Genomic DNA, 26,805 nt, shown 5'->3' with positions numbered 1-26,805 from the left:
CTGAGGACTTATTATGTGCTAAGTGCTTATGAGTAACCCTGCAGGGTGGGCAGCATCTCTCTCACCTCACAGAAGGGGAAGAACCCAAGGCTCCCACACGACCTATGCCTGAGGTCATATGGCTATTGGGTAGCAGAGCCAGATTCACAACCCAGCCTACCTGGCTTCTGTTATCTGTCCTCAGTTACCCATGAGGAATCTGAAGCCCAGAGAGGCCAAGTGACTTACTCCAGATCACACTGCTAGTGGGAAGGGCAGTCAGAATTTGCAGAGACCATATCCCCTTGGCTGTTCCTGACTGCCTCCCTAGGTCCCTCCCTCCCCTCCTGAAGTGTCCAGCCTCAGGCAGGGTTTGGGAATGGGCGAATGGTCCAAGGCTAGCTCTACATTTCTAATTTTAACATCCAGCAGCCTGCTGAAGGGGATATGTCCACAGGACAAAGAAAGAGCCGATGGCATTAATGCACTGAGGAGTTTGGTGTCTGATCATCCTTTCCTTCACTAGGCACCAGTCAGCACATTGTTCTTAAGTGGATGCTGTGGCAATGGCTGCCCACTCTGTTCTCTTCTGGGGAAGGGGTTGCAGCTCACTCTCACACACCCCTTTGGGCTTGCATTCCTAATGTGGCCTCACCTCCTCTGACCCCCTGCAGCAAACTGCTGTTCACCCAGATGTCAGCTTGCTTCTCTTCCTTTGTCCCCCTTTGGGTTAGCCTAGACAGACTGAGGTTTTCTAGAAGAATGCCAGTAAAATCCCCACAGACTGGCAGGGAAATAGGGACTCAAAAAATGGAGATGTCAGAAAAGCAATGCAGGCCCTGGACCCAGCAGCCTTGCTCTCTTCTGCTCCCTGGTCCCACAGCTGCATCATGTCCCGGCTTGGTGCAGGGTCCTTGCTTGGAAAGGAAGCCCCGTTTCCGTTTCATACCGCCGTCACGCAGGTGCGCAATCCCATAGTGGGAAAGTGTAATGCCTCCCAACCCCCTATCCCGCCTCTGGGTCCTTTGGCTCTTCAGAAGCCAGACCGCCTGTGGGGGCTCTGCTTCGTAGTGCCACCAGAGGGCGTGCGCGCTCCCCGTCAGCGCTTCCAGGTTCTGGCAGAGTGTCGTGTGGGTAACGCGCGCCTGGCCCGGCGTTCCGGTCCTTCGGCCGCCGCCGACTCCGTTGCCCCAGCCAGGCTGGAGGCGAAGCGCGGGAAACGCAAGCCGACCGCCTTGTGCCCCTCCACTCCCTCCCGCAGGAGCGCTCGCTCCAAGCACTGCAGCGCCTGCAACAAGTGCGTGTGCGGTTTCGACCACCACTGCAAGTGGCTCAACAACTGCGTGGGCGAGAGGAACTACAGGTGAGAGCGCGGCACGGGCCTCAAGGGTGCCTGCGGATGCACGGGTCCGAATGTGAGTCAGGAATCCTGAGCCTGCATATGAGGTGGGGCAGGAGTGGGTGCTTGGTGGACCTGTGCGCTGGTGTGCATTACTGTGTTGGTCTGAGGGTGATGCATCTGATGGCTGCCGCCTGGGGCTGCTGAGGGTAGGTTTGGGGGCTTCCTCCTGTGGGTCCAGAGAATGGTGGGAAGCCTGCGGGGGTGGCCGCCCAAACTGATCTTTGCCCTGTCATTGACTTTGTGAGGAGTTGGGGCTGTGGGGTCAGAGGCCTGGCTCCCCTCCCAACCAGGGGCCCTCCTGAGTTCTGGGCCCTTATCCAGCTGGAGCACCTGGGTGCTGACAGCTGCCCACGGCTGGGCCCAGGCTCTTTCTACACAGTGTGGCATCTGCTTTACTGGGTGTCCTGCTCCTCGTGCTGGTGGCCACTTATGTCTTTGTGGAGTTCTTTGTCAACCCCATGCGGCTGCGCACCAATCGCCATTTTGAAGGTCAGTCCCAGCTGCAGGCCCATTCCCACCCTCCAACCCTGGGCCTGTTCTAGTCATTGGTCACAGCCCGGATGAGCAGTCTGCCTGTGCCTTGCAGTCCTGAAGAATCACACAGATGTGTGGTTCGTGTTCCTGCCCGCTGCCCCTGTGGAGACCCAGGCTCCTGCCATCCTGGCCCTGGCTGCCCTACTCATCCTTCTGGGCCTGCTTTCCACAGCCCTGCTTGGTCACCTGCTCTGCTTCCACATTTATCTCAGTAAGTCCCCCACCCCCCACTCACATACACCTACACCTGCCTTGCAGCAGATAGGGGTCCCTAGGCTGCAGGGAGGTACCCTGCAGCCATGCTCCTTTTTCAGTATTGGCTTTCCATGGTGGCCTGGTCTCACTTAATGGATTAGTGTATATGGGGACAGTAGTTTCAGCCTGGGGCTGGGTACCCTTCCTTACTTTCTGAACTCTAGGATCCCCTTTCCCCTGCACTGAGCCCTCTCCTCACCCCCTCAGTGTGGCACAAGCTCACCACCTATGAGTACATCGTGCAGCATCGCCTGCCACAGGAGGCAAAGGGGGCCCACAGGGAGCTCGAGTCATGTCCCCCCAAGATGCGACCCATTCAGGTATAGAAGTGGCCCAGAGGGCTGAGGGGATGGGAGATGGGGCCTGGGTGTGGGAGGGGTGGTGGGCTGTGCAGCAAGCAGCAATGATGAGACAGGGCAAAGGGAAGCAGGCCTGGAATCACAGTTGGAGTAGGGGAGCAGCTGGAGGCAAGAGGGGCAAGGCCAAGCCTATACTAAACACGTGTCCGCTTGCTCAAACGTGGGCACAGCCAGAGGGAGTCCCGTGTTTTCCCAACCCGATGTACATGCCTGTCTGGGCTCCAAGCATGTGCTGGATGACATGGGGTGTGGGAGCCTTGAAGCAGGCAGGTTGGGGCTGCAGAAGAGAGAGAGAGATGGACCAGCGACTGGGTCACCAGGATGGAGCCATCAGTTCTCTCTACCCGTGACCCTGAGTCCTTATACCCATTACCCTCTTTAATCCTTAAAAGAGCCCATGAGACAGGGAATGTAACTGCAACCATGTTGCAGAAGAGCCTAAAGCTGGATCTGAGAAGAGTTAAAGTCCCTACACTCTGAAGCAGGAACCCTCCAGCCCAGCTACTGACCAGCCTATCCCCATTCCCACGCCCCATGGCTTCCTGAGGTCAGCAGCTGGGGGTAGGGGTGGTCCAGTTCTCGGAGCCCCCAGGGACTGGGAAGGCAGGGGGCCCAGGCAAGCCTTGCTGGGAAAGCTGAGTTCTGGATCCCAAGTCCTCATGGCAACTAGACACAAACACAGGTTGGTGGGCGGGTTGGGAGAAGGCTTGGGACCCCGCCTCTCCTGTCTCATTGCCAGAGATGGGGCCTGTGAGGCCTAGGGGGAGTGTAGACTTTTGGTGGCGACTCCCCGCCACACCACTATGTACACACACTGGTGCCTGACACTGAACCCATGTAAGTGCAGTGGCAGCCATCCTCAGAGTGGGCATCTTCTCCATCCCCACATGACAGAGGGGACTGAAGCTCAGAGAGGTAGGCAAGAGACTTCCTCAAGCTCCATAGTACCCATTGAGGCAGGGCTGGCCCTAGGATGCTTGGACTAGAGGGCCCTAGGCCCCTGCCCTGTAGTCACTGCTTGCCTAGGCTCTGGAGTCAGGTGTGCCAGCAAGGACATTAATATCTGCATGTGACCTGAGGGAGGCCTCCCCAGGAGGAGGAGGGATGTGTTTGTCCCATTGCACAAGGAGAGTGCTAAGGCTGAGAAGTGCCATTTACTATTCAGGAATGTGCACTTTCTTTTTGGTCAAATTTTTATTTAAATTCTAGTTAGTTAACATATAGTGTAATACTGGTTTCAGGAGTAGAATTTAATCACTTACATATAACACCCGGTGCTCGCTCATCATAACAAGTGCCCTCCTAATACCCATCACCCATTTAGCCCACCCCCTACCCACCTCCCTCCGTCAACACTCAGTTTGAGGAATGTACATATTTTGAAGCTCTTTGAGAGAGGATCCTAGGGACAGCTGTGATGAAGGGAAGAGGGTTTGAATGAGGACACCTGGTAAACTCTCAAACTTCCCCAGCTGGCTAGGGCCTGGCCCCTGTCCTGCCCTAGCCCCTCAGGCTTCTGGGACCATCCTCTAACTGCTGTTCCTCCCACTCTGCCCCACTTCTGGAGCCCAGGGGCACCAGGGAATGCTTTGCCCCTCTTTGTTGGGCCCTGGAGGGGTGCCGACTCCATACTGGGGAAGAGAAAAGACGTGGAGGCCAGATTACCGTGAGGTCCCAGTCATTACCTTGAGGTTCTAGTTCTCATGCCTGGCCTCTGACCCCTTCTTTCCCAGTGCTGCTCTACTCAGGCTGGAGCCCCCATGCTACTTTCCAAAGGGCTAGTCTGGGCATTGGTTGGGCATGAGTTTTACTCTGGGCTTCAGTTTCTGCATCTGTGCAGCCAGCCCATAGCCCGCTGGGCTCTGTCCCCCAGATCTTCCAGGGCCCTGAAGGCAGCCTCCCCACCCCCACCCTGAGCAGGAATGCGGGAGGGGCCCCACTCTGGAGCCGTTGCCCCCAAACATAGGCTTGTTTTAGAGACGCGTTGCTGTTACAGTGTCATCTCTGCATTAGTCAGGACGCCTGGGTCTCCATGGAAACAACTGCTGAGCAGGCGACAGCTGTCTGGGTGCCCCCCTGACTGGTGGGGGCAGGGCATTGTCCTGGCTCTGCCTTATACCCTCCACACCCCACCAGGGTTGGCTTTTTCCTACCTTTTGTCTCCTCACCTGTAGTTCTTATGAGTGTCCTATGTGCTCGGTGGCAGGCTTAGGTCACTTCTGTGTCCTCCTGGCTTCAGGTCCCCTGACTTTCAGGGGTTCAGTCTGCCACTCCCAGTGTTACTGTGAGGATTAGTGACTAAAGTAGACTCAGAACTTGCCGATAAGCCTGGTCCCAGATGGGGGCTGTGGTGCTGTTTTTTCCCCTCCTCTTACTACCTTTTCTTTTGGGGTGGGGGAGACCTCGCATGGTCCCACTAGCTCCCCTACCCAGGTAGCTAAGATTGTAGCTGGTACCCTGAGGACTCAGCTCCTGTCCAGTCATGCACACAGCCTTGGATGCACACCCCAGCGTATGAATGGCTGGCCAGTCTCCCAGCCAGGGAAACAATCAGTTCAGAGACTGGAGCCCTGGGAGGAGCAAGAAACAGGAGAGTGTTGCTCTGAGAGCCTTTTCCCCACCACCCACTTTGGCCAGAGCAGACTGGGTACATTGGCCCTGTGAGGCTGGGGGCTTCCTGGAGAAGGTGGAGTTTGACTAGATGAAGTGAGGAAGATGGTGGGCATGGGGTAACGTCCAGAAATGGGTGTTTTTAAAAATTTTTTTTTTAATGTTTTATTTATTTCTAGGAGAGAGACAGCATGAGTAGGGGAGGGTCAGAGAGAGAGAGGGAGTCACAGACTGAAACAGGCTCCAGGCTCCGAGCTGGCAGTCAGCACAGAGCCCGACGCTGGGCTCGAACCCACGAACCGCGAGATCATGACCTAAGCGAAAGTCGGACGCTTAACCGACTAAGCCACCCAGGCGCCCCCAGAAATGGGTGTTTTAAGCCTCAGCTTAAAGAGGGGTTTTCCCAGCATAGCTGAGAGAAGCCTGGGGGACAGTCAGAGATCTCTGCGGTCAGACCTCCCATAGAGGCCAGTGAGAAGTGGGGTGTTGTGTACAGGATGGGGTGGGCTCAGGACCCAGAAGGCCTTGGATCCACACTTGGCCCGCAGCCTCCCTGACCCCCACCTTCCCCAGGAGATGGAGTTCTACATGCGGACCTTCAGTCATGTGCGCCCAGAACCACCTGGCCAGGCCAGGCCTGCCGCAGTGAATGCCAAGTGAGTGCAACCTGGGCACGTGCCACCTGAACATCTCTCATTGGCATGGCATGGACATCTGAGGTGGGAGAAAAGGGGTAGGCCAAGGCCAAAGTATAGGTCTGGGTCCAGCCTGGCATGCCCTTGGACAAATCAATGCCCCTTTCTGGTGCTAGGAAGGGTGGCTTATTTCAGAACATCCAGTGGGGTGGAATTTGAGGAAACAATGGGCATCCAGCACTTACCCTTCCACTTCCCCTTAGTCTTTCTCAATTCCTTGCCACCCGAGGCCAAGTGGAGCCCCCCCAGCCCTCCTCCCCAGAGACTCATGCTCTGCCTCCCGGGATCCGACCCCAGGTAAGGGAGACTGTGCTGGGCCCACAAGGAAGGGTATGGGAAAGAAGCCTCTACCCTGCCCCACTACTTTGCTTCTTTGGGTGAAGCAGGGTTTGGGGAAGGGGCACTCAGGTTCCCCATGTCTCTGCAGAAAAAGGGGAAGCGGCGTGTGTATAAGGTGCCAACCTCTGGGACCTTGGATCCGGAATCGCCGCTGCCCAGGTTGTCTGGTGAGCACCCCTTTCTGACCAGATCCTGAGCTCCTAGAGAAGGAAAGGTAGGGCCCTGAGAGTGTCACAGCCCCAAGTTTCACATTTTTCCTCCATCCCTGCAGGGCCCCGCGGCCCGGGTCGCCGCTGCAGCTCACCATCAGATTCCCCGGGCGCCAGCCCAGTGCATGCCGCTGGGCCTGCAGGCGCCTACCACTCGGCATCAGCCGAGTCCATGGACGAGATTCCAGTGGCGCAGACACGCCTGGGCAGCGCAGCTCTGGCCACCCCTGGGGGCAGGGGCCAAGAGCCGGGGCTGGCGCTGCAGGTGCGTGCGCCTGCTGTTTTCGTGAGCCCCAGCAGCGGCGAGCTGGGGGCGCGGGGCGGTCCAGAGACCAGCCTGCCTTAGCAGGGCGGAGAGAGGCAGGAGGGCCGAGGAGGACCGGCCAGCCCGACTCTCTATGCAACACCCCCACTCTTGCTGCACCGAGTGCACTTTAGAGGCCCCTACGGCCAGCGGGATGGGTCCCCTTCTCCCATGATTCAGCAATACCCAACCCCCCACCGGCCATGATGCTCCAATAAACTTTTTTTTTATGCTTTTGCGGACTTAGTGCATACTTCTTAATGGCAAGGGCCACAGGCCCTCCTGGAGCTGAACCCTTGCCATTCGGTCTAGGGGCAGAGGGAAAGAGGGTGGGGTGAGCCACCCAGATTGTCANAAATCCTGGAAGGCTGCCTGGAGGAGGTTATTTGTCTTGAAAATAGGGTTTATATTTGAAAGAGAAAGCAGGCTTTGGGATTCGGAGGCAGGGGAGGGGGGAAAAGACTGCAAGGCCGATACACTGGAGTGGGGTGGGAATAGGGGAGTCCGCGGACCCCATAAGTCTTTAAACTTCCTGCTGTTGGGATTGCTGTCGGTGTACCAGGATTCTGGGCCTGGGCATTCGTGATTAGCGCATTGTTCCCTCCTGCTCCCAGTGCTCTTGAGTTGTGGCCTGGGGCTGCCACACGTAAACTGGAGAGCTATGGCCTTGAGACAGCTCTAGACCCGACCGTCTGAGACTAAGGACCTTCTCGCTCTTCAGCCCGTCCCCTTCCCCTCCCCCCACTTCACTCTGGCTCCCGCTCCTGTTCCCAAACGGCCTTCGGTTGCCGCTCTGGGAATCTTCATCTTCCCTATGGAGGTGGGGGCCTGCTTTGAACTTTGGGCAAAGCCCCAGATGAAGCTGTTTTCCCGTTAGGGGGTCATCCGAGGACGTCCGGAGCTGCAGAGGGCTGGTCTCCAACGGCGTGAAGGCCGTGAAGCTGCCCTGCGAGCTGCGGGGATAATGAGATCGCAGCAGCTCCGCCCCCGCGGAGCGCAGAGGGGGCGGGGTCCGGTGGGTGTGGCCAGCGTGACCTTGGTCATTCTCCCGCTGAGACAGCCCCAGGGGTGGGACTCCGTCTCTATGGAGACCGAGAAACAGGGGATAATACTGCGGAACCGCCCAGGCTGCAGTCCCTCCCTGAAGCCGGCAGGGAGCAGAGCTGCGGAGCCGTCTGGTCTCCCGCGTCTGTCGGTCCATTCTTGCGTCTTTCTGGTCTTTCTGTCCATCGAACGAGCACGGTAGGAGCAACCACGAGGTAGAAGCAGGTAAGAGACTAGAGCGCCGACCACTCTAATCAGTATCCTGCACGATAAGGAAGGGGGTGGGGTGGGAGCGCCCTGGAAGGGGTCCCAACCCCAGATGGTACCTAACCGAGGACACCAGCTGAGCAGCCCTGCCCTGGGCCCCAAGCGGTCCTCCCCCACCTCCTTGCCCTGCTGATTGATGACTCCAGCTGTCCCAGTGGGAGTCAGCGGGTGGCCCCAGTTCTTGGGCGTGGTCGCTCCATCCTTGGCCTACATGTAGACTCCTGGGACTGCAGCCTGCGACCTAGCTCCACCTGATCAGTACCAAGAATCCTTCTTCCCATAACAGGAGTGAGCACTGGATGCAGGATCCTGCCACTCATCTGGGACAAGCATTGGTGCCCCAAAACCTTCCCCAGACTTTACAGTTGGGTGGGGTCTCTGGATACGTAATGGGAGGTTGCAGTGCAGACAGAGGGAGGAAGAGCGCTGTGTGGACTGTGACTGGGATTGTCACGACAATGTAGGGACGGTGGATTCCCAGAAATTGCAACTTAGGGATGGTGAGGATGGTCACTGGGAGAGGGCTTTCAGTGTTTAGGCCAGTGGTAAATGGAAGGGGGTGTAGTTCTGGAGGAGCCCAGGCTGTGGTCACTGGAGGCCTTAGGATAAAAGGCAGAGGTAGATGATGTGTGCTGAGGACATGACTGAGGGTGTGTTCAGGAGGCTGCAGTGGAGGTTTGGGATATGTTTGGGGAATCTCAACATGGGGTGTCTCAGTATAGAACCTGGGAGTCTGGAAATGCAAGTCTGTGGGTTTGGACACTGTGGGGTTTCAGGGCAGGGTTGAGCATGAGACCAGAAGGCTGTGGCTGTGTGGACAAGGGTGGATGTAAGGATGTGGTCAGAGGCTACAGGTGTATGGAGAGGGGGTGAGTTGTGAAGCTCTGCTTAGGGGGCTCAGTAAGGGCTGTGGGTATGTGGATAGGGGGTCTTAATCCCAGGGCTGGGGGGTGCGTGGATGGGGGCAGCTGCAGTGGAGGGCTGAAGGTGCGGTCAAAGAGGCCTCAGTATGGGCTGTGTCACATGTCACAGCTGCAGTGCAGGGCTGTAGGTGTGGTCAGGGGGCTGCAGGGGGGGCTGTGGGGGTGTAGGAGAACACTTTATTGCAGGGCTGAGAGTAATACTGGTGGGTCTCTCTACAGGGCTGTTAGTGTCTGTGTGGAGGTGGGTGCTGAGGAAATGGTCTGGGGCCTCAGTCCCAGCACTGGTTAAGGGTGTGGTCGGGGGAATAAGGCCGAGAATGTGGAGAGCCAAGGCTAAGTGCACTCAGCTGTGGGAGTGTGGACTGGTGTGACAGTGCTCAGGGTGTGGCCAGGGGCTTCCATGCAAGAATGAAGGTTACACACTGGGGAAGTGTGCTTCACTATAGGGTGTAGGAGTGAGGATTACAGGACCAAGGCCATAGTTGTAATTGCCAATATGCCTCTGGAGGCTCATAACTCTACAACCCCACCTGCTCTTCTTAAACTCTACATGCTGGGAGGTTACAGCCCCAAATGGATGGCAAGGGACCAGGAGGCCACGGTTGTGCCCCAGGCGCTGGGAGTGCTGCTGTGCCCCACCCGTGGGCCCTTGTTCCCTAGCCCAGCCCAGCCCAGCCCAGCAACACTGGGAGCTTCTCCCCGAGCCGCCCTGACACTATCCTACCCTTAGCAACATTCTCCAAGCAGCACTACCCTCCCTTAGCAACTGTCTCCAGGCTTCACAAACTGTGGCCAGGCCAGCCCCAAACTCCCGCTCCCCTCATGTTTTTGTTTAACAGCAAATAGTAACAAGGTCTTGGCTGGGCTAGCTGCACCCTTGCCTAGGGCATGCACCCCTGCTCATGATCTGGCTCCCTTCTCAACCTGGACTGGGTCTTTCTGGGTCCTCATGACCCTGACAGAGACCCTGTTCTCACTAAATACCTGCCCAACCAGCAGCCTGGCTTGGCCCTGACCTAACTTGGCATGGAACTCCAGGGGGGAGGGGGGCTGCTCTGCCACCCTCACTTCCACCCAAGCAGGCCTTGTGCCAGGGTCAGACAAAGCCGTGGCCCCAGCTGCTGCCCTCACAGTCTTTCGGGACAGTGCCACTCTGTTCCCAGCCTCGTGTGGGCATCATGATTTCATCTTCTGAATGCCATTCTAAGCCAGGGCTGGCATTAAGTGACAGGACCTTTCCTCTCAGGGCTTCTCCTTGGGGCTCTGAGGCCCAGGGACACACTGAGTGCTGGCCCCTCTCCCCAGGCAACTCCATCTCCAGCTCTGAGGGTATGTGGCATAAGTGCCCATAACTCAGACCTTGGTAGGTTTTGAGGTAGAGGCAGTGATGTTCTCCGCTTTGGGGAGAGGAGGGGCAGCTTGGCTGGAAGGTGACTGAGGTGGGTCCCCCCTACAGGGTAGCATGGCAGCAAGCACAGATGTGGCTGGGCTGGAGGAAAGCTTCCGCAAGTTTGCCATCCATGGTGACCCCAAGGCCAGTGGGCAAGAGATGAATGGCAAGAACTGGGCCAAGCTGTGCAAGGACTGCAAGGTGGCTGACGGAAAGGCCGTGACAGGGACCGACGTCGACATCATCTTCTCCAAAGTCAAGTGAGCCCGAGGCAGTCTTTGCTTCTGATGTTCCCAGAAGGTGGGGAAATGGGGGGCTGGAACCAGGGAAGACATAGAGAAGGGGGAAAACTCATGGTGTCCACAAACCTTGCAGGGGAAAGTCTGCTCGTGTTATCAACTATGAGGAGTTCAAGAAGGCTCTAGAAGAGCTGGCAACAAAGCGATTCAAGGGGAAGAGTAAGGAGGAAGCCTTCGATGCCATCTGCCAGCTGGTGGCAGGCAAGGAACCAGCAAATGTGGGCGTCACTGTAAGTACCCTGCTGGTCTCAGGTGGCCATTGAGGGGGATATGGGGAATCACAGCTGGGGGTGGGGGGCCGGGATTCCTAACCCCAGGTGCCCCTGGGGGAACAACTCTGTCCAAACAGAAAGCAAAGACAGGAGGTGCTGTGGAACGGCTGACTGACACCAGCAAGTACACAGGCTCCCACAAGGAGCGCTTCGACGAGAGCGGCAAGGGCAAGGGCATTGCTGGGCGTCAGGACATCCTGGATGACAGTGGCTATGTGAGTGCCTACAAGAACGCAGGCACCTATGATGCGAAGGTGAAGAAGTGAAGCCTGGGAAGGCTGCCAGCATGGCTGCCTCCAGCATAGGCTCAGGCCTGGGCCTAAAGGGCAGGGGGAGCAAGAGAGCCTTGTCCCTTCCCTGCTGGACCTGCCACCACCCAGCGCTTCCTGCCCAGCCCCAAGGGCTAGCCCACCAGGCCTCTGACCCAGACTGCTCTGCATCCCCTTCCCCTTCCCTCCCTGACTTCCGGCTGTCTGGGGAGGGTCTGTGCCTGTAGCCTCACTGCCCCAACCTAGCCCTGGGCATGGCTAACCCCTGCGTGCTTGCCTCATATTTAAGCTGTTGCTCTGGCCAAGTGCCTAATTCTTACCCAGACCTCAATAAAGATACGTTTTGTACCAATATGACCTGGTCAGGTATATGGTAATGGGGATAAAGACATTTACACCCCATTGACCTCTCAGTGTTACCACCCGCTTGCAGGTCACACACTGCTGATCTTTCCACTGGCAGCCCTGCCCAGAAAAAAACACACACCAGGTCCCTTCCATTAGCACAGACGCAGACTACCTGAGGATGCTTTTTAGGGAAATCTAAGGCCTTTCACCTCAGCCCTGACCCACAATCCTAGCATCACAACTTGCTGTCCTGAAATTAGAGCTCAGTTTTAGCCTCTCCAAGAGAGAAGAATGAGACAGCAGACTAGGCCTTGGGCAGGGTGCTGGGCAGAGTCCAGTGCCAGGCCTCAAGTCTAAGCCTGCTGACAGCTCCACAGTTTGATGGGGCTACCAAGGTGAGTCATTCTGGGGTCCAGCTCAGAATATCAGATAATGCAACAGTAAGAACCTTCAAGAGTGAATAGTCCAACTCCATAATTTTATAGCTGAGGAAACTGAGGCCCAGAGAGTAAGGGGGATTCTGCCAAGAACCATGCCTCTTGGGGCACCTGGGTGGCTCAGTCAGTTAAGCGTTTGACTTCAGCTCAGGTCATGATCTGATGGTTCGTGGGTTTGAGCCCCGCGTCGGGCTCTGGCTGACGGCCAGCTCCGGGCCTGGAGCCTGCTTCAGATTCTGTGTCTCCCTCTCTGACCCTCCCCTGCTCATGCTGTCTCTCTCTCAGAAATAAATTAAAAACAAACAAACAAACAAACATGCCTTTTGCCTCCCAGGCCAGGTTTTAACACAGCAGGCCCCAACACTGATTTCCAAAAATGGGGCTTGATGGCCATAGAGTCTGGCACCCAACACCAGCCTTTGGCATATGCGCAGGATGTCCAACACTGAAGGGGCTTCTTGCTGATTCCCTCCCATTTGTTCAACATCCCATGTTAGGAGGAGGGAGAGGAAATATCTGGTCCTTGAGGACTCCTGGAAGTTTCCAGATCAACATTTTTTCCTCAGTGAGGCCCTGGTTGTTAGGCCATAGGCTATTTTCAAGCCCAAGGCTTTGGGGACAACTCTCCAATGACAAGCAGACTGGATGGGACTTAGGACCTGCCCATGAGTGGGCAGCTCCCAAGGGTTCTAGAAAAGGCTTAACAGATACTCACAAATACCTTTTTTTTCTGATCCAGATGAGGTGGCAAAGCAGTAGAACGGTTCATTCCCTCATCCTACAGGCTGTTCTGGGATGTTTCTGCCCCAGGCAGAGTCCCTTGAGACCAACTCTACTTAGAGTGGGGTTGGAGAGGAATATTATGGTTTGGGGTAGGGACACTGGGGAGATAAGGTGGAAATTAGAAAGTGGAGGTCAGCACCTGGCCACAGCAGAGCCTCGCCTAACAGCTGACAGCTGTGGGCTCTTCCTGACTCAGTTGACTACATTGCTATGCATTGCCCAGGGAGGAGTTTCAGAGAGCTTTACCTCTCCCACCAGCAAACAAGAGGAATGATTCCTCCAGCTTTGTAGAATTTGTTGAATTGTGAACTTACTTAAGTGAGCACAATAGGAGTGAAACCCAAATCTTTCTGGCTTTAGTGAAAAGAATTTAACTAAATTGCAAATTGGTCCAGGCTATTAAGGTCAGATGAGAATACCATCAAATGTATAGGGGAGCAGCAGCTCAGCTCCTGTGACTGGTAATGTGGCTTAGAGCAGTCTAGAGAGAGAACAGGCTGAGCCCCAAAACTCCACCTTGTAGGAGTAAAGCCCCTCTTCTTCTTGGAAAGTAGTTACGGAGCCTGAGGGAAATCAAGGCCTGCCCAGACCCAGGAAGACCATCAAAGACTGATGGGTCTAGCAGAATCTGGTACGTGGCATTGACAGCCTAAACAATGCCACTTCAGCCCTTCAGTTATCACTTTTCCATCTTCCACAGTCTCCTCATAGTAGAAAGCTTTGGGTACCCTTGTTAGCAAAGCCAGGCAGGAACAGAGGTCAGGTTCTGTGCGATGGAGCCATTAAAACTCTATGTATAGCCAACCTGTCAGCTTGGCCCTGCCCCTCCTTTTAGACACAGACTTTCCATCCCAACCCTGTTTCCTTCTTTCTCCCAATAGTGCCAGGCATAGGGGGAGGAATCCCTCTCCACTTATTTTCTACTTGTTTCAGGAGCCTTTCCCACTCCATGTTGAGCCCACTTAGCTCCACATAGCAACAACTCTTTGCCCCTTTCTTTGAGACTACCAGTTCCTGCCCATGCCTTCTGGACCAAGTGCCACATAAGGACATTAAGAAACACAGCTGACTTTCCCAGAAGTGGCCAGCAACTGTAGAGAGGGGCAGGGCCAGCCACTTTCGGTGAAAATAGAAAATAGGGTAGAGGTGACTGACTTGGTCTGCTCCTCCTTAGAAGCACGCTGAATAGGTTCTGGGTCTTGCATTATTAGATGTTCATAGGGCAAGAAAGGGAAAGCTGGAGTTGGAAAAAATTTCGTTATTTTTCCCTCAATGGGTTGCCCAGTAAGTTGGCCTGTGTACTGTTCTGGGACCCTGAAATATGACAACTCAGGGCTATAGGGCTACTGGCTGAGGCTACCCTACCTCGGCAAGGCTTAGACTTGTTGGAGGCCTCTCAATGGGGCCAAGATAGGCCTAGAAAAGTAGGAAAGGAGGTTATTCTTACTATTTCCAGAGAGTATGAGCTCACTCTAGCTCCTACAAAGGCATGCAGCTCAAAGAAATTTATGGCTCCTCTGTACATGCTCCTTTTGGGAACCCCCATAAAATTCAGAGATCTGTGGATTTTATTTATAACTCAGAAGTGTGTGAACTTGGTTGTGATCTTCATGTCTCATTACTGTGGCAATAGCTTGCCTTCCCTGCAGAGTACCTGGGTGAGAGGAGCAAATAAGTGTGTAATCTTTCCACCTGTCTCTCTGACATGACCCTGGAGATGAAGAGAAGCACAACATGGAGTGAGGCTGACAGTTCTTCACCCTTTACATGCTCTGGCAACATTAGCTACCTGGACGACCCTGAAGCAGAACCACTTTATCTTTACTGTTGATTAAAAAAATTTTTTTTTAATGTTTATATAATTTTGAGAGAGAGAGCATGAGCAGGGGAGGAGCAGAGAGAGGGAGACACAGAATCTGAAGCAGGCTCCAGGCTCCAAGGTGTCAGCACAGAGCCCAATGCAGGGCTTGAACTCACAGATCTTGAGATCATGACCTGAGCTAAAGTCAGATGCTTAACCAACTGAGCTCCACCACCCCCCCTCCCACCAAGGTGCCCCTACCCTTGATTTTTAAATGCCCAACTAAACAGGATTAAAAGAAAGATTGCGTCTTGGGTCTGAAATACAGGTACTCCTGTGTAAAGTGAGCCCAAAGCTAACATTCAGAAGCTTTATCTCTGCTCCAGACCACACCAGTCTTCTCTCTTATCTCTAACTCCTCTTCTGTCCTCCCCTACTCCACATGGTCCTCAATCTATTCCTCTTATAGAGAAAGCTTCTCAAACACAAATGTCATTCCTTAGCTTTCCCAGTCTAAAATCTTCAAGGAGTCATACAGCCTAGCTCCTACTCATCTCCTCTTAGCCCCTCAGTTCCCTTGATGGACCATGTTCCTTTCCACTGCTTCTGCCCTTGGCCCTAGGCTTTGCCCATTACCTCCTATTCATTCGTCACGTCTCAGTTGAAAGACCATTTCTTTAGGGGCACCTGGCTGGCTCAGTTGGAAGAATGTGTGACTCTTGATCTTGGGGTCATGAGTTAGAGCCCCATGTTGGGTATTATTTTATTACTTAAAATAAATTTTAAAAAATCATTTCTTGAGGTGCCTGGGTGGCTTAGTTGGTTAAGCGTCCGACTTTCGCTTAGGTCATGATCTCACGGTTCATGGGTTCGAGCCCCGCGTTGGGCTCTGTACTGACTGCCAGCTCAGAGCCTGGAGCCTGTTTCAGTCTGTGACTCCCTCTCTCTCTGACCCTCCCCTGCTCACACTGTCTCTCTCTCTGTCTCCTAGAAATAAATAAACATTAAAAAAAAATCATTTCTTTAGAGGACATTTCCTGACACTACACCTCCTAGACTAGGACAGGTTTATATATTCTCCTAACATCATGACCCACATCTTCCCTGCCCTTCAATCCCTCTGGGGTCTCCAGACTCTTTTACCCTGCATTCTTGGCCTGGGGGACTCTGCATGCCCCCTCTGTTGCCATGGTACTTATTTTTCAAGCTTCCATTCAAACAAGTCCTCACTGATGCCTTCTCCAATTCTCCAGAGTGGGAATTTCTTCCTCTGCCTCCCCCCTCTTTCTCCAGGGCATTTATGGGCTTGTATTTATGTATGCATGTATATATGCATTTATTTAAATATTTTTAAATGTTTATTTTTGAGAGGGAGAGCATGAGTGGGGAAGGGGCAGAGAGGGAGGGGAACAGAGGATTCAAAGCAAGCTCTCTACTGACAGCAGAGAGCCAGATGTAGGGCTCAAACTCTCAAACTGTGAGATCATAACCTGAGCCAAAATTGAGAGGCAGACAGTTAATTGACTGAGCCACCCAAGTGCCCCTAAGCTTAAATTTAGACCTGTTTCATACCAGTACCAATCTTTGAGCTCCATGAGTTTTGCTCTTCTCCTTAACTAAATTGTTGGCTGCTCCTAAGCTGACACCACACATTGTCACCTTTTCACTATGGTGGGAGGAAACTCAAAACATGACTGATGAGCCAATCAATATAGATTATATGAAATTCCTTCTAACACAAAATACACCTGGCCAGTGATGATCTACCACACAGTTTCAAGTGACACTCAGAAAAAGGTCTGATTTTTTTTCCTTTTTGACATTTTTAGCCAAATATATATATATATATTTATTTTTATATATTTATATATATATTTTTAGGTTTATTTATTTATTCTGAGAGAGATAGCAATCAGAGGAGGGGCAAAGAAAGAAAATCCCAAGCAGGCTCTGCACTATCAACATGGAGCCTCACATGGGGCTCGAACTCACGAGCAGTGAGATCATGACCTGGGCCAAAACCAAGAGCCAGATGCTTAACTGACTGAGCCACTGAGGCACTGGCGCCTAGACATTTTTAAACAAATGTTTCTATGTGATATGATGCTTAGGATTAAGTGCCAATTATTTCTGAAGGCAGGAAGAAAGAAAGACTTGATGGGAGGAGATAAAAAGGGAAATAAAAAGGACCAATACAATGTAATCAGAATAAGATTTTCTCTTAATCTTGTGGGTAAATACCACCATACTAGTGGCAATGACACCAAGTGCCCCGCTGGGGCTAAGAGGGAAGCTACAGAGAAGGTGTTTAGCGCTAGCTCCATAAACTAGGCTCTGGAACAGAGTCTGAAACACTCTGTATTAGATACTGACCCGTGTCATGTGCCACTGGTGAGGAGGAAGACAGTGTGCTTTTCCCAAAGGGTGACGATCTCCCCAAATGATGACTCTTCTCAGGAGGTAGAAGTGCTTTCCCAGAATAACCTTTTTGCTCTTTATTCAGCTGCTGCAGCAGATACTCATTAGTTACCACCAGGGATCTGAAGCACAGGGGGAGGGAGGGAAGACAGTCATGAAATCATAAAAGCAAAGTAGATGCCATTCAGATCTGAAATGTTTACTAAAGACAAATGTAAAATGAAGTAACATCTTTAAATAGAAAGAACTGACCGATTTATGAGTGGGTTATTTTAGAGGCAGGCTGACAGTTTCTTTCTTCATTACAGTTCTGTCTGATTATGTTCCAGACCGACTGTAGCAATAACATAGTTCACATTTTATATAGTGATTGTTCTATCCTTTCTAAAGCACTTTCATGATGAGATAAGTAGAAGCATCTGACCAGGCCTCCAATTTCTATCCCCAGATCTTAACTTTAACTCCTTCTAATCTATCCTGCCTTTGCAGGATATTAATTAACTAATGGTACTAGTCATGACTGTATTCTTGGGCTCTGTATTACCATGTAATATTAAAAGCTATCAGAGACTAGCAAAAATAAAAAAAAATTCATGCACAATGCTATTCATTTCAACACTGTTTATAATAGCAAAATACTGTCAATCTAAATGTCCCTCAATAGAGGACTAATTAAATAAATGCACAGTGGAGTCCTAGTCCTATGCAGTTATAAAAATGAATGAGAACTAACTCTATATATCACTGTGAACTTATTTCTAAGATAAAATGTTAAATCATTATGCTTCTTTTTATATTTGCCTGAATTTATCTTATTTTGTAGGTTTGATTTTGGGACCATTTAAATGTTTTTACATAATTATAAAACAAGGGGCACCTGGATGACTCAGTGGGTTGAGCGTCAGACTTCGGCTCAGGTCATGATCTCACAGTTCATGAGTTCGAGCCCCGCGTCAGGCTCTGTGCTGACAAAGCCTGGAGCCTGCTTCCCCTTCTGTGTTTCCCTCTCTCTCTCTGCCCCTCCCCTGCTTATGCTCTGTCTCTGTCTCTCAAAAGTAAATACATGTTAAAAAATATTAAAACAAGATTAAATAAAAGTAATTTGAAATTTACTTATGAATCAAAAACAAAATGAAACAAATTAAAGCTATATATTGAATTGATGGTTTAACAACACACAGAAGAATTATTTCTTTTTATTTAACTTTTTTAACGTTTTGTTTATTTCTGACAGAGCGAAACAGTGTGAGCAGGGGAGGGTCAGAGAGAGAGGGAGACACAGAATCTGAAGCAGGCTCCAGGCTCTGAGCTAGCCGTCAGCACCGAGCCAGACACGGGGCTCAAACCCACAAACTGTGTGATCATGACCTGAGCTGAAGTCGGATGATCAACCGACTGAGACACCCAGGCACCCCAGAAGAATTTTTTAAAAAAATTTTTAATGTTTATTTTTAAGAGACGGAGTGTGAATGGGGGAGGGGCAGAGAGAGAAGGAAACACAGAATCTGAAGCAGGCTCCAGGCTCTGAGCTGTCAGCACAGAGCCTGACACAAGGCTCAAACTCACGAACCTGGAGATAATGACCTGAGCCAAGGTTGAATGCTTAACCGACTGAACCACCCAGGCGCACCCATAGAACAATTATTTCAGGTTACCTTAAAATATAGCAATTTGTATATTCCTTTAAGAGATATACCCTAGTGTTCTCAAAATGTAGTCCCCAAATGAGCAACAACAGCATCACCTGGAAACTTATTAGAATGTAAATTCTCTGTCCCTATCCCAGACCTGATGAATCAGAAACTCTGGGGGTGGGGGCCCAGCAATCTGCATTTCAACAAGTTCTTCAGGGGATTCTACTACCCCAGTTTGAGGAGGAGGATTTTATACTTCCTCTACTTTTGTATGTGTTTGAAATAACTATAATGGAAAGTAAAAAGAAAGAAAGAAAGAAAAAGCCATCTAGAATGGGTGTGGGTCTAATCCTCTGAATATGAAGCTATCCTTGAATTCACTAGCTATTCAGGAAGTGAAGTTTGGGAACAAAGGTTTGGGGATGGGATTCTTATATTTAAACTTCATTGAAAGTCATAGCGAAGGTGTTTTGCAAATCAAAATGTCAAGAACTTCTGTAAATGTACCAATAGACTTGAGGCCTCTTCTGATTTGTCTAGCTGGCATCCTGAGGGTACTGTTCTTTCAAGAGGTTGATACTGTTGAGCTCTTCTAAAGAGAACACATATATTGGACATTCCACCACTCTCCTTAAGTGCTTGATGTCTCTTCTGAGACCATTAGGAGGCAGGCATTTTTCAGAAGAGCCAGATGGCTGATTTTAGGGGCACATAGTGACCAAGGAAAGCTAGCAGACTCAAACCAGGGTCTGTTGGAGCCAGTGAGAAACTACTTATTATTGAGGCGTTACAACCTGCTAATGCCAGCAAAGACATTTAGTGTCGTGTGTCCTGGAATACAGGAAGTTTACACACAGATACACCTCACAGATACATGAGATTACACACAGAATGAAGTTAATTTGAAAAGTATATAGATATTAACTTATCAAATAAGACAAAGCAGATACAGGAAAGTAAATGTTGGCTTCCAGAAGCAGGCTAGATAGACCCTCTCCTACCTTTGACTTTCATGGAGAAGGGCCACTGTCTCCTCCAGTTTTTTCAGCTGGGCGAGCTCTTGGTTTAGGCAAGCCACCTGCATGTTCAGCTGTTGGTTTTTGCGCAGAAGATCATCTACAAAGGGTACAGTAGCCAGGTGTGAACAAGATTCCAAGCTCCTATCTTTGAGCAGAGCTTAAGCAGTCAGGTGGACATCTTAAAGAATTGGGGGCCCCAATTCTACACCTACCTGCACACTTCATTCACTATTCCCTCCCTTAGAGACAGCAGATACAGTGGTGGGAATAAGGGGTTTCGCAACAGAGAGATATGACTTAAAGTTCAACCATTTAATATTGCACGTTAGTTTATTGTTCTGAGTTTCACTAGAGCAAATAACCCTACCCCACCACTGCTGTGAGGATTAGATCATCACTTAGCATAGTCAACACATATTAGGTATCTGTATTCTCCATTTTAGTTTGTGAATGTATATCCTTCACTCCCTATAGTATATGTGAAAACATCTAGAACTGTGTCAGGCACATAGTACTTACAGGCACTGAGCACTTACAGAAACTGAATTTGTAGTCAAGACACTCCTATCTAGCTCCCTAACTATGTTACCACTGCCTGCAAAAATGAAGTCGACAGGGCACCTGGGTGGCTTAGTCAGTTAAGCATCTGACTTCAGCTCAGGTCATGATCTCAGGGTTCATGAGTTTGAGCCCCATAACGAGCTCTGTGCTAACAGCTCACAGCCCGAAGCCTGCTTCAGATTCTGTCTCCCTCTCTCTGCCCTTCCCCCACTCACACTCTGTCTCTCTCATAAACAAACATTAAAAAAAAAGTTTTGTTGGTTTTTTAATTTTTTTTTAATGTTTTATTTATTTCTAGGAGAGAGAGAGAGAGACAGCGTGAGCAGGGGAGGGTCAGAGAGAGAGGGAGTCACAGACTCTGAAACAGGCTCCAGGCTCCGAGCTGGCAGTCAGCACAGAGCCCGACGCGGGGCTCGAACCCACGAACCGCGAGATCATGACCTAAGCGAAAGTCGGACGCTTAACTGACTAAGCCACCCAGGCGCCCCATTGTTGGTTTTTTTAAAATGGAAGTAAAAGAGCAGGAAATCTGGTCGTAAGGAAGTCTTCTAGAACAGTACTCCTTAAATGATAATGTGCTTACACCTGAGGATCTTGTTAAAAACAGATTCTGATTCAGTAGGTCTGAGGTGAAGCCCAATAATCTACATGTCTAAGTTCCCAGGTGAAGCTAATGTTTCTGATTTATGACTCACCCTTTGAGTAGCAAGTTTCTAGAAGGTGGAAAACAGGGCTGCAACAGCTATATTTATCACCAGTAAGGTAAAATACAGTACTGGCTCTCATTGGGTGATTGAAAGTAGGTATCTAGCGAACATTTGTTTATTTTCAGAGCAGGTAAGTGGAGAAATCTTGATTATTCAGGTTTTAGATAATCAGATAGTGAGGAGTTTCAATTCTGGAAATTCTGTGCTGACTTCCAAATCAAGTTTCTCATATAAATCCAAATGCCCATAATGTTTGCTTAGGGGTGCTGACCTAGAGGTTTAATGTCAAGGGTAGACTTTATCTAAAATACTAGCTTGGGCCACCTGGGTGGCTCAGTTGTTTAAGCATCTGACTTTGGCTCAGGTCACAGTTTGTGAGTCTGAGCCCCCCTTTGGGTGAGCTTGAACCCCACTCTGGGCTCTGAACTATCCCTCTCTCTCTGCACCTCAAGGTATTCTCTCTCTCTCTGTCTCTCTCTCTCTTTCTGCCCCTCACTCACTCGCGCGCGCTCTCTCAAAAAAAAATCTTTAAAAAATAAAGTAAAATTCTGGTCTAAACTATGCTAATAAAGTAGTACAAATTAAGATGTCAGTGGGATATTAATTTTCACTTATTACAATGGAAAAAAAAAACAAAAAATCCCGATTGTGGGCAAGAATGGAGTGAAAAGGGCATTTAAATAAACTCACTGCTGATGTGAAATAACTGTGCTTGGGAGCGATTTGACAATATGCAAAAACACCTAAAAAATGCCCACATCTTTTGACCCACTAATTCTACTTCTAGGAATGTCTCCTAGGAAAATAGTGTGAAATTTATGAACATAAACAGCTGTGTTATTTATCATACCATGAATATTAAGACTCTCAGCTCCATCAGAAGGGAAGAGACAATTTCAGAGGAGCATTTCCACTCAGGTCTTTATTCAAGCATTTCATTTCAAATATTCTGAATGTGTGGAAATTCTTTAGAATTATTTATGTAATATTACAGGAAATGCCTTTTCTATTAAGTTAATAACATTAGGATGTAAAAATCCGATTGGTGATTGCCTAGGGTAGAGTAGGGAAAACTCACTGCACAAGGGTCTGAGGGAACTTTCTGGAGAAACAGAAATGTCCTACATTTTAATTAGGATGGAATTAAAAGAGTGTATATATTTGTCAAAACTCATCAAACTTAAAATGTGTGCATTGTGTTGCATGTGATTTATTTCTTAAAACATCAAGTCACTGGGGTGCCTGGGTGGCTCAGTTGGTTAAATGACCAACTCTGGATTTTGGCTCAGGTCATGATCTCACAGTTCATGAGTTTGGGCCCTGCATCAGGTTCTTCACTGACATGCAGAGGCTGCTTGGGATTCTTTCTCTCCCTCTCTCTGCTCCTCCCCTGCTCTCTCTCTCAATGTAAATAAACTTAAAAGAAAAAATCAAGTCACAAATTTTATTTATTTCTTTAAAGGTTTTATTTTTCAGTAATCTCTACACCCAACATGGGACTCAAACTCACAACCCCAAGATTAAGAGTACCATGTTCTACCAAGTGAGCCAGCCAGGTGCCCCTCACAAAATTTAATTTTAAGTTAAAAATATATGTATGGGGTATGGTGAAAGAAAACATATGAAAAATAAGAGTGGAAGTAATTGCAGGGTAATGGGGTTATATTTTCCTTATATTTTTCAATCTTTCTATAAAGAACATGATCTTTTTTTAAAAATAAATCTCTACACCCAATGTGGGGCTCAAACTCACAACCCCAAAATCAAGATGTCATGCTCTACTGACTGAGCCAGCCAGGTGTCCATAGAACATGATCTTCTTCTATAATCAGAAAGTGTCAATCTCCGAATGGATCAAGAAGATGTGGTCTATATATACAATGGAATACTACATGGCAATGAGAAAGAATGAAATCTGGCCATTTGTAGCAACATGGATGGAATTCGAGGGTGTTATGCTAAGAGAACTAAGTCAGGCAGAGGAGGACAGATACCATATGTTTTCACTCATGTGGAACAGGAGAAACTTACAGAGGACCATGGGGGAGAGGAAGGAAAAAGATAGTTAAGGAGAGGGAGGGAGGGAGGCAAACCATAAGAGACTCTTAAATACTGAGAACAACCTGAAGGTTGATGGGGTTGGGGGAGAGGGGAATATGGGTGATGGGCATGGAAGAGGGCACTTGTTGGGATGAGCACTGGGTGTTATATGGAAACCAACTTGACAATAAACTATTTAAAAAAATTTTTTTAACGTTTATTCATTTTTGAGACAGAGAGAGACAGAGCATGAGTAGGGAAGGGGCAGAGAGAGGGAGACACAGAATCCGAAGCAGGCTCCAGGCTCTGAGCTAAGAGCACAGAGCCTGATACGGGGCTCGAACTCACAGACTGTAAGATCATGACCTGGACTGAAGCTGGACGCTTCGCCGACTGAGCCACCCAGGCACCCTGACAATAAACTATTTAAAAAAGTGCCAATCTCAAAAATAAAGACAATAATAACATCTGCACTTGCTTTACACTGACAAAGAGCTTCATATGGTAACTCAAGCCACTGCATTACAGCTCTGAGGCAAGATGATTGTTTCTATCTGTCCTCTAGATGATGAAGTTAATTAAACAGGTCATCCATAAACACACCACATGTTGCTTTCCTGAACTCACCATAAGTATGGGACTGGGGTCCACTCATAGTCGAGGTGACAGCACCTTCTTCCAACTGCTGGATTTTTTCTGACAACATGAGGTTTTCCTCTAGCACTCTGACCAGTTTTTGCTTCAAACTTTCCTTTAGATCAGAAAACAAAATACAAGTACATTAAGAATCCGAAATCCTGAGGAGTCCTTTTAGAAGACTAAAGGACACTTTTCTCTGTTTAGTTATAAATTGAATGGAGGTCAGCATCTCTCTTTCTCATTAGAATTTTAATTCACTGGTGAATACAAGCATCACTTGGAGTTGCAATCTTTCCTGTAATTTATCCACTACTCTTGCAGAACAAGTGCTAAGTGTTTCTTTTGACCAGTAGCCAGCATTCTGAGTCACTTATCTAAAATTTCTAGAAACTCAAGTTGGTATGCGAAAATTCTCTGATGTTAAGAGAAGGGGTCGGGTGGGGGGAAAGCCTAAGGATAGGAGTCCCTTCTTCCCTTCCCAAAGTCAACAGCCTAATGCTCTAGGAATGGCCCCCAGTTCAGGACTCTCTGTTCCATCAGAAGGGAGGAAAGACAATCCCCAAGACATCTACCTTCCCTAATTACAATTAAATCAAAATCTTCCAAAGTGTGAACCTAAGTATTTTCATTCTAGGGTCATTTTTTTTTTTCTTTTTCCAAGTCTTTAGAATTTTTGGAATAGGCTAGGATTAGGGAGTCATCCCCTGCAGAACTTCCAAGTGGTCGCTATGCTGGCAAAAAGTTTTGTGTTCCTGATTTTCTCAGACTGACTTTTCTGTATTTTAGTTCAGGAACATCTAGGTCCATGGTGATGATGATCTTTATGCCACAAAGCTGTTCTAGTCTTGCTTCTCTGTCCTTTTCTAATAAAGGAACAGTAGGAATGGAAGATGAGAGAGGCATACCATGTCATTAGGGACCACCTGTCCGGCCTCCTTCAGTTCCATCTCTCTCCTGTGGAAGGTTTTTGATGTATCTTCAGGATGTGAGTGACACCACTGCTGGGAAGGAGCAGGGACTACCAATGTCAGGAGTAAATCTCGGGCAGGACCTGCCAAAAATTCAGTTTGGGTACACGGGCCAATCTTAAAAACTAAAGCACAGAATTCCTAGTCAATACCTACCAGCTCCTTAGGACAAATATAGTAATCTAATATTTCCTTTCTACAAGAATTTAGGGGTGCCTGGGTGGCTCAGCTGATTAAATGTCCGACTCTTGATTTTGACTCTTGATTTTTGGATCTCATGGTTCTTGGGATTGAACGCTGCATCGGGCTTTGTGCTGACAGCATGGAGGCTGCTTCGGATTCTCTTTCCCCCTGCCTCTCTGCCCCTCCCCTGCTTGTACTCTCTCTCTCTCTCTCTCTCAAAATAAACAAACTTAAAAACATTTTTTAGTAAGTGGCTGTGAGAGGTGTTTCATAGTGGATAAGAAATTCTATCCCATGTCCCCTGTGGAGAAATAATAGGAGACTGTCATGGGTACAATAGCCCTGTGCTATTCTCTAGTCAATGAGGAATGGCTCCTGAGGATAATTTCCTACAAAATGAGAGCAAAAAGTCAATGTCAGAAAGAAACTATTTTTCCTATATGTCCCTTTAGAAATTTAAATTAAAAAAATTAAGCCCAAACTGTAAAGTTTCTACTTTTTCCTAAATGTTTATCACCAACAAAAGTTCCTTGAACTCTTCTTCCATTAAGCAACAAATAAACACGTGAGGGCAACATTTGCAGAACAATTTTCCCCCCAACTTCCTAAAAAAGAAGCCCTAAAAAGAGTCCAAGTCATTTACTCATTCAAATTTTTCAAATCATAACATTTCAATAGGCACCTCAGAATTTTGATGATCAAACCCAATTTTTATTGTATTCACTGTCCCAAGGATCATAAAATACTTTTGTAATCATTAACACTACCATGCTGTATTTTACATCTCATTGCTCTACATATTACCCAAAGACTACCAAAAAAGTCACAGAAGGGACAAAACAATTAGCACATGAGGGAAGATTGTTGATAAAACAAACAGGGAAGATTATGAGAAAAAATGCAGAAAGATTATGAGAATGTCAATTACCATGCCACTGAGAAATTTTAGTAAGGGATTGTAGGAACATTTTCCCTTGCAACTTCAGGGGACTGAATGGGTTTTATAGGAAGATAGAGTGGAACCAAGGTCTGAGCCCTTCTCCAGAAGCTGAAAATGCATTCACTTACCAAGAAACTTCTTGTTAAGGAGGAGAGAGCCAGAGCCATTCCAGTGCTTATCTACAAGCTCCAAGAGCTGTCTGAGGACAGTGGCCACATGGGAGGTTCTGGCAGAAATCGGGGGACTGTGGTTTCCTGGCAAACCATGCAAACTGCCCAGGTCACTAGAGAGAGGCTCAAGAAAAAAGAAAAAAAAAAAAACCTTTTGTCATTCTTATACAATAAGGGAAGTAAGAATCTGGACATTTTAAGTGTTAACATTAAAAAAAAAAAAGAAAAAGGAAAAAAGGAGAGCCTGGGTAGCTCAGTCGGTTAAAGCAGCAACTTCAGCTCAGGTTATGATCTTGAGGCTCCTGAGTTGGAGCCCAGAGTTGGGCTCTGTGCTCACAGCTCAGAGCCCGGAGCCTGCTTTGGATTCTGTGTCTCCCTCTCTCTCTGCCCCTCCCTTGCTTGTGCTTTGTCTATCTCTCTCAAAAAATAAACACTAAACAAAAATTTTGTTGAAAACAAAAGACGGTTTCATCTTTCAGTTTGGATTTGAATAGAATATTATTTATGTCCAAGGTAAACACAGTATATTCAAGGATTATTTATTTATTTGTTTATTATTTCTGAGAGAGAGACAGCATGAGCAGGGGAGGGTCAGAGCGAGAGGGAGATACAGAATCCGAAGCAGGCTCCAGGCTCTGAACTAGCTGTCAGCACAGAGCCCAACGGGGGGCTCGAACCCACAAACCGTGNTTTGGATTCTGTGTCTCCCTCTCTCTCTGCCCCTCCCTTGCTTGTGCTTTGTCTGTCTATCTCTCTCAAAAAATAAACATTAAACAAAAATTTTGTTGAAAAAAAAAGACGGTTTCATCTTTCAGTTTGGATTTGAATAGAATATTATTTATGTCCAAGGTAAACACAGTATATTCAAGGATTATTTATTTATTTGTTTATTATTTCTGAGAGAGAGACAGCATGAGCAGGGGAGGGTCAGAGCGAGAGGGAGATACAGAATCCGAAGCAGGCTCCAGGCTCTGAACTAGCTGTCAGCACAGAGCCCAACGGGGGGC

The 26,805-nt window shown here is 49.0% G+C and overlaps 3 protein-coding genes across 10 annotated transcripts in view; 2 read left to right on the top strand and 1 right to left on the bottom strand.

Moving 5' to 3' along the window:
- Positions 1-6,928, top strand: part of ZDHHC1 (zDHHC palmitoyltransferase 1) — a 30,625-nt gene extending 23,697 nt beyond the window's left edge. For 2 of the 6 annotated variants that reach the window (XM_077755589.1, XM_077755588.1), the window contains exons 5-12: positions 1,241-1,342; positions 1,746-1,870; positions 1,950-2,126; positions 2,378-2,490; positions 5,713-5,795; positions 6,038-6,131; positions 6,262-6,340; positions 6,445-6,928. In XM_077755589.1, the coding sequence (XP_077611715.1) occupies positions 1,241-1,342; positions 1,746-1,870; positions 1,950-2,126; positions 2,378-2,490; positions 5,713-5,795; positions 6,038-6,131; positions 6,262-6,340; positions 6,445-6,728 (1,057 nt within the window). In that variant the 3' untranslated portion in view covers positions 6,729-6,928. Of the gene's footprint in view, positions 1-10; positions 1,343-1,745; positions 1,871-1,949; positions 2,127-2,377; positions 2,491-5,712; positions 5,796-6,037; positions 6,132-6,261; positions 6,341-6,444 lie in introns of those variants that run through there. The other 4 variants (XM_077755591.1, XM_077755587.1, XM_077755590.1 and 1 more) reach the window with 4 other exon arrangements.
- A 940-nt stretch (positions 6,929-7,868) lies between these two features.
- On the top strand, positions 7,869-11,502 carry TPPP3 (tubulin polymerization promoting protein family member 3). Of its 2 annotated transcripts, none has more exons than XM_077755593.1 (4): positions 7,869-7,955; positions 10,377-10,570; positions 10,686-10,839; positions 10,959-11,502. In XM_077755593.1, the coding sequence occupies exons 2-4, from the start codon at positions 10,383-10,385 to the stop codon at positions 11,145-11,147; spliced, it is 531 nt and encodes a 176-aa protein (XP_077611719.1). In that variant the 5' UTR covers positions 7,869-7,955; positions 10,377-10,382; the 3' UTR covers positions 11,148-11,502. The 2 variants fall into 2 exon arrangements, with proteins under 2 accessions (XP_077611719.1, XP_077611720.1); XM_077755594.1 differs by lacking the exon at positions 7,869-7,955 and adding an exon at positions 10,173-10,283.
- The window catches only part of LRRC36 (leucine rich repeat containing 36), a 59,595-nt gene continuing 40,718 nt past the window's right edge, over positions 7,929-26,805 (bottom strand). The window contains exons 10-15 of one of the 2 annotated variants that reach the window (XM_077755585.1): positions 25,757-25,922; positions 24,443-24,588; positions 23,526-23,649; positions 19,573-19,687; positions 16,893-17,059; positions 7,929-7,992 (exon numbers count right to left, since the gene is read on the bottom strand). In XM_077755585.1, coding sequence (XP_077611711.1) covers positions 7,985-7,992; positions 16,893-17,059; positions 19,573-19,687; positions 23,526-23,649; positions 24,443-24,588; positions 25,757-25,922 — 726 coding nt within the window. In that variant the 3' untranslated portion in view covers positions 7,929-7,984. Of the gene's footprint in view, positions 7,993-16,719; positions 17,060-19,572; positions 19,688-23,525; positions 23,650-24,442; positions 24,589-25,756; positions 25,923-26,805 lie in introns of those variants that run through there. The other variant, XM_077755584.1, reaches the window with a different exon arrangement.

This window comes from Crocuta crocuta, unplaced genomic scaffold (assembly GCF_008692635.1).
Source record: "Crocuta crocuta isolate KB4526 unplaced genomic scaffold, BGI_CrCroc_1.0 scaffold152, whole genome shotgun sequence".
NCBI classification, from domain to species: Eukaryota; Metazoa; Chordata; class Mammalia; order Carnivora; family Hyaenidae; genus Crocuta; species Crocuta crocuta.
This window is presented reverse-complemented; position numbering and strand designations above follow the sequence as displayed.

Coding starts and splice junctions, on each gene's coding strand:
- TPPP3 (XM_077755593.1), top strand. CDS start 10,383: ATGGCAGCAAGCACAGATGTGGCTGGGCTGGAGGAAAGCTTCCGCAAG. Junction 10,571..10,685: donor ATCATCTTCTCCAAAGTCAA/GTGAGCCCGAGG, acceptor CAAACCTTGCAG/GGGAAAGTCTGCTCGTGTTA. Junction 10,840..10,958: donor CAGCAAATGTGGGCGTCACT/GTAAGTACCCTG, acceptor CTGTCCAAACAG/AAAGCAAAGACAGGAGGTGC.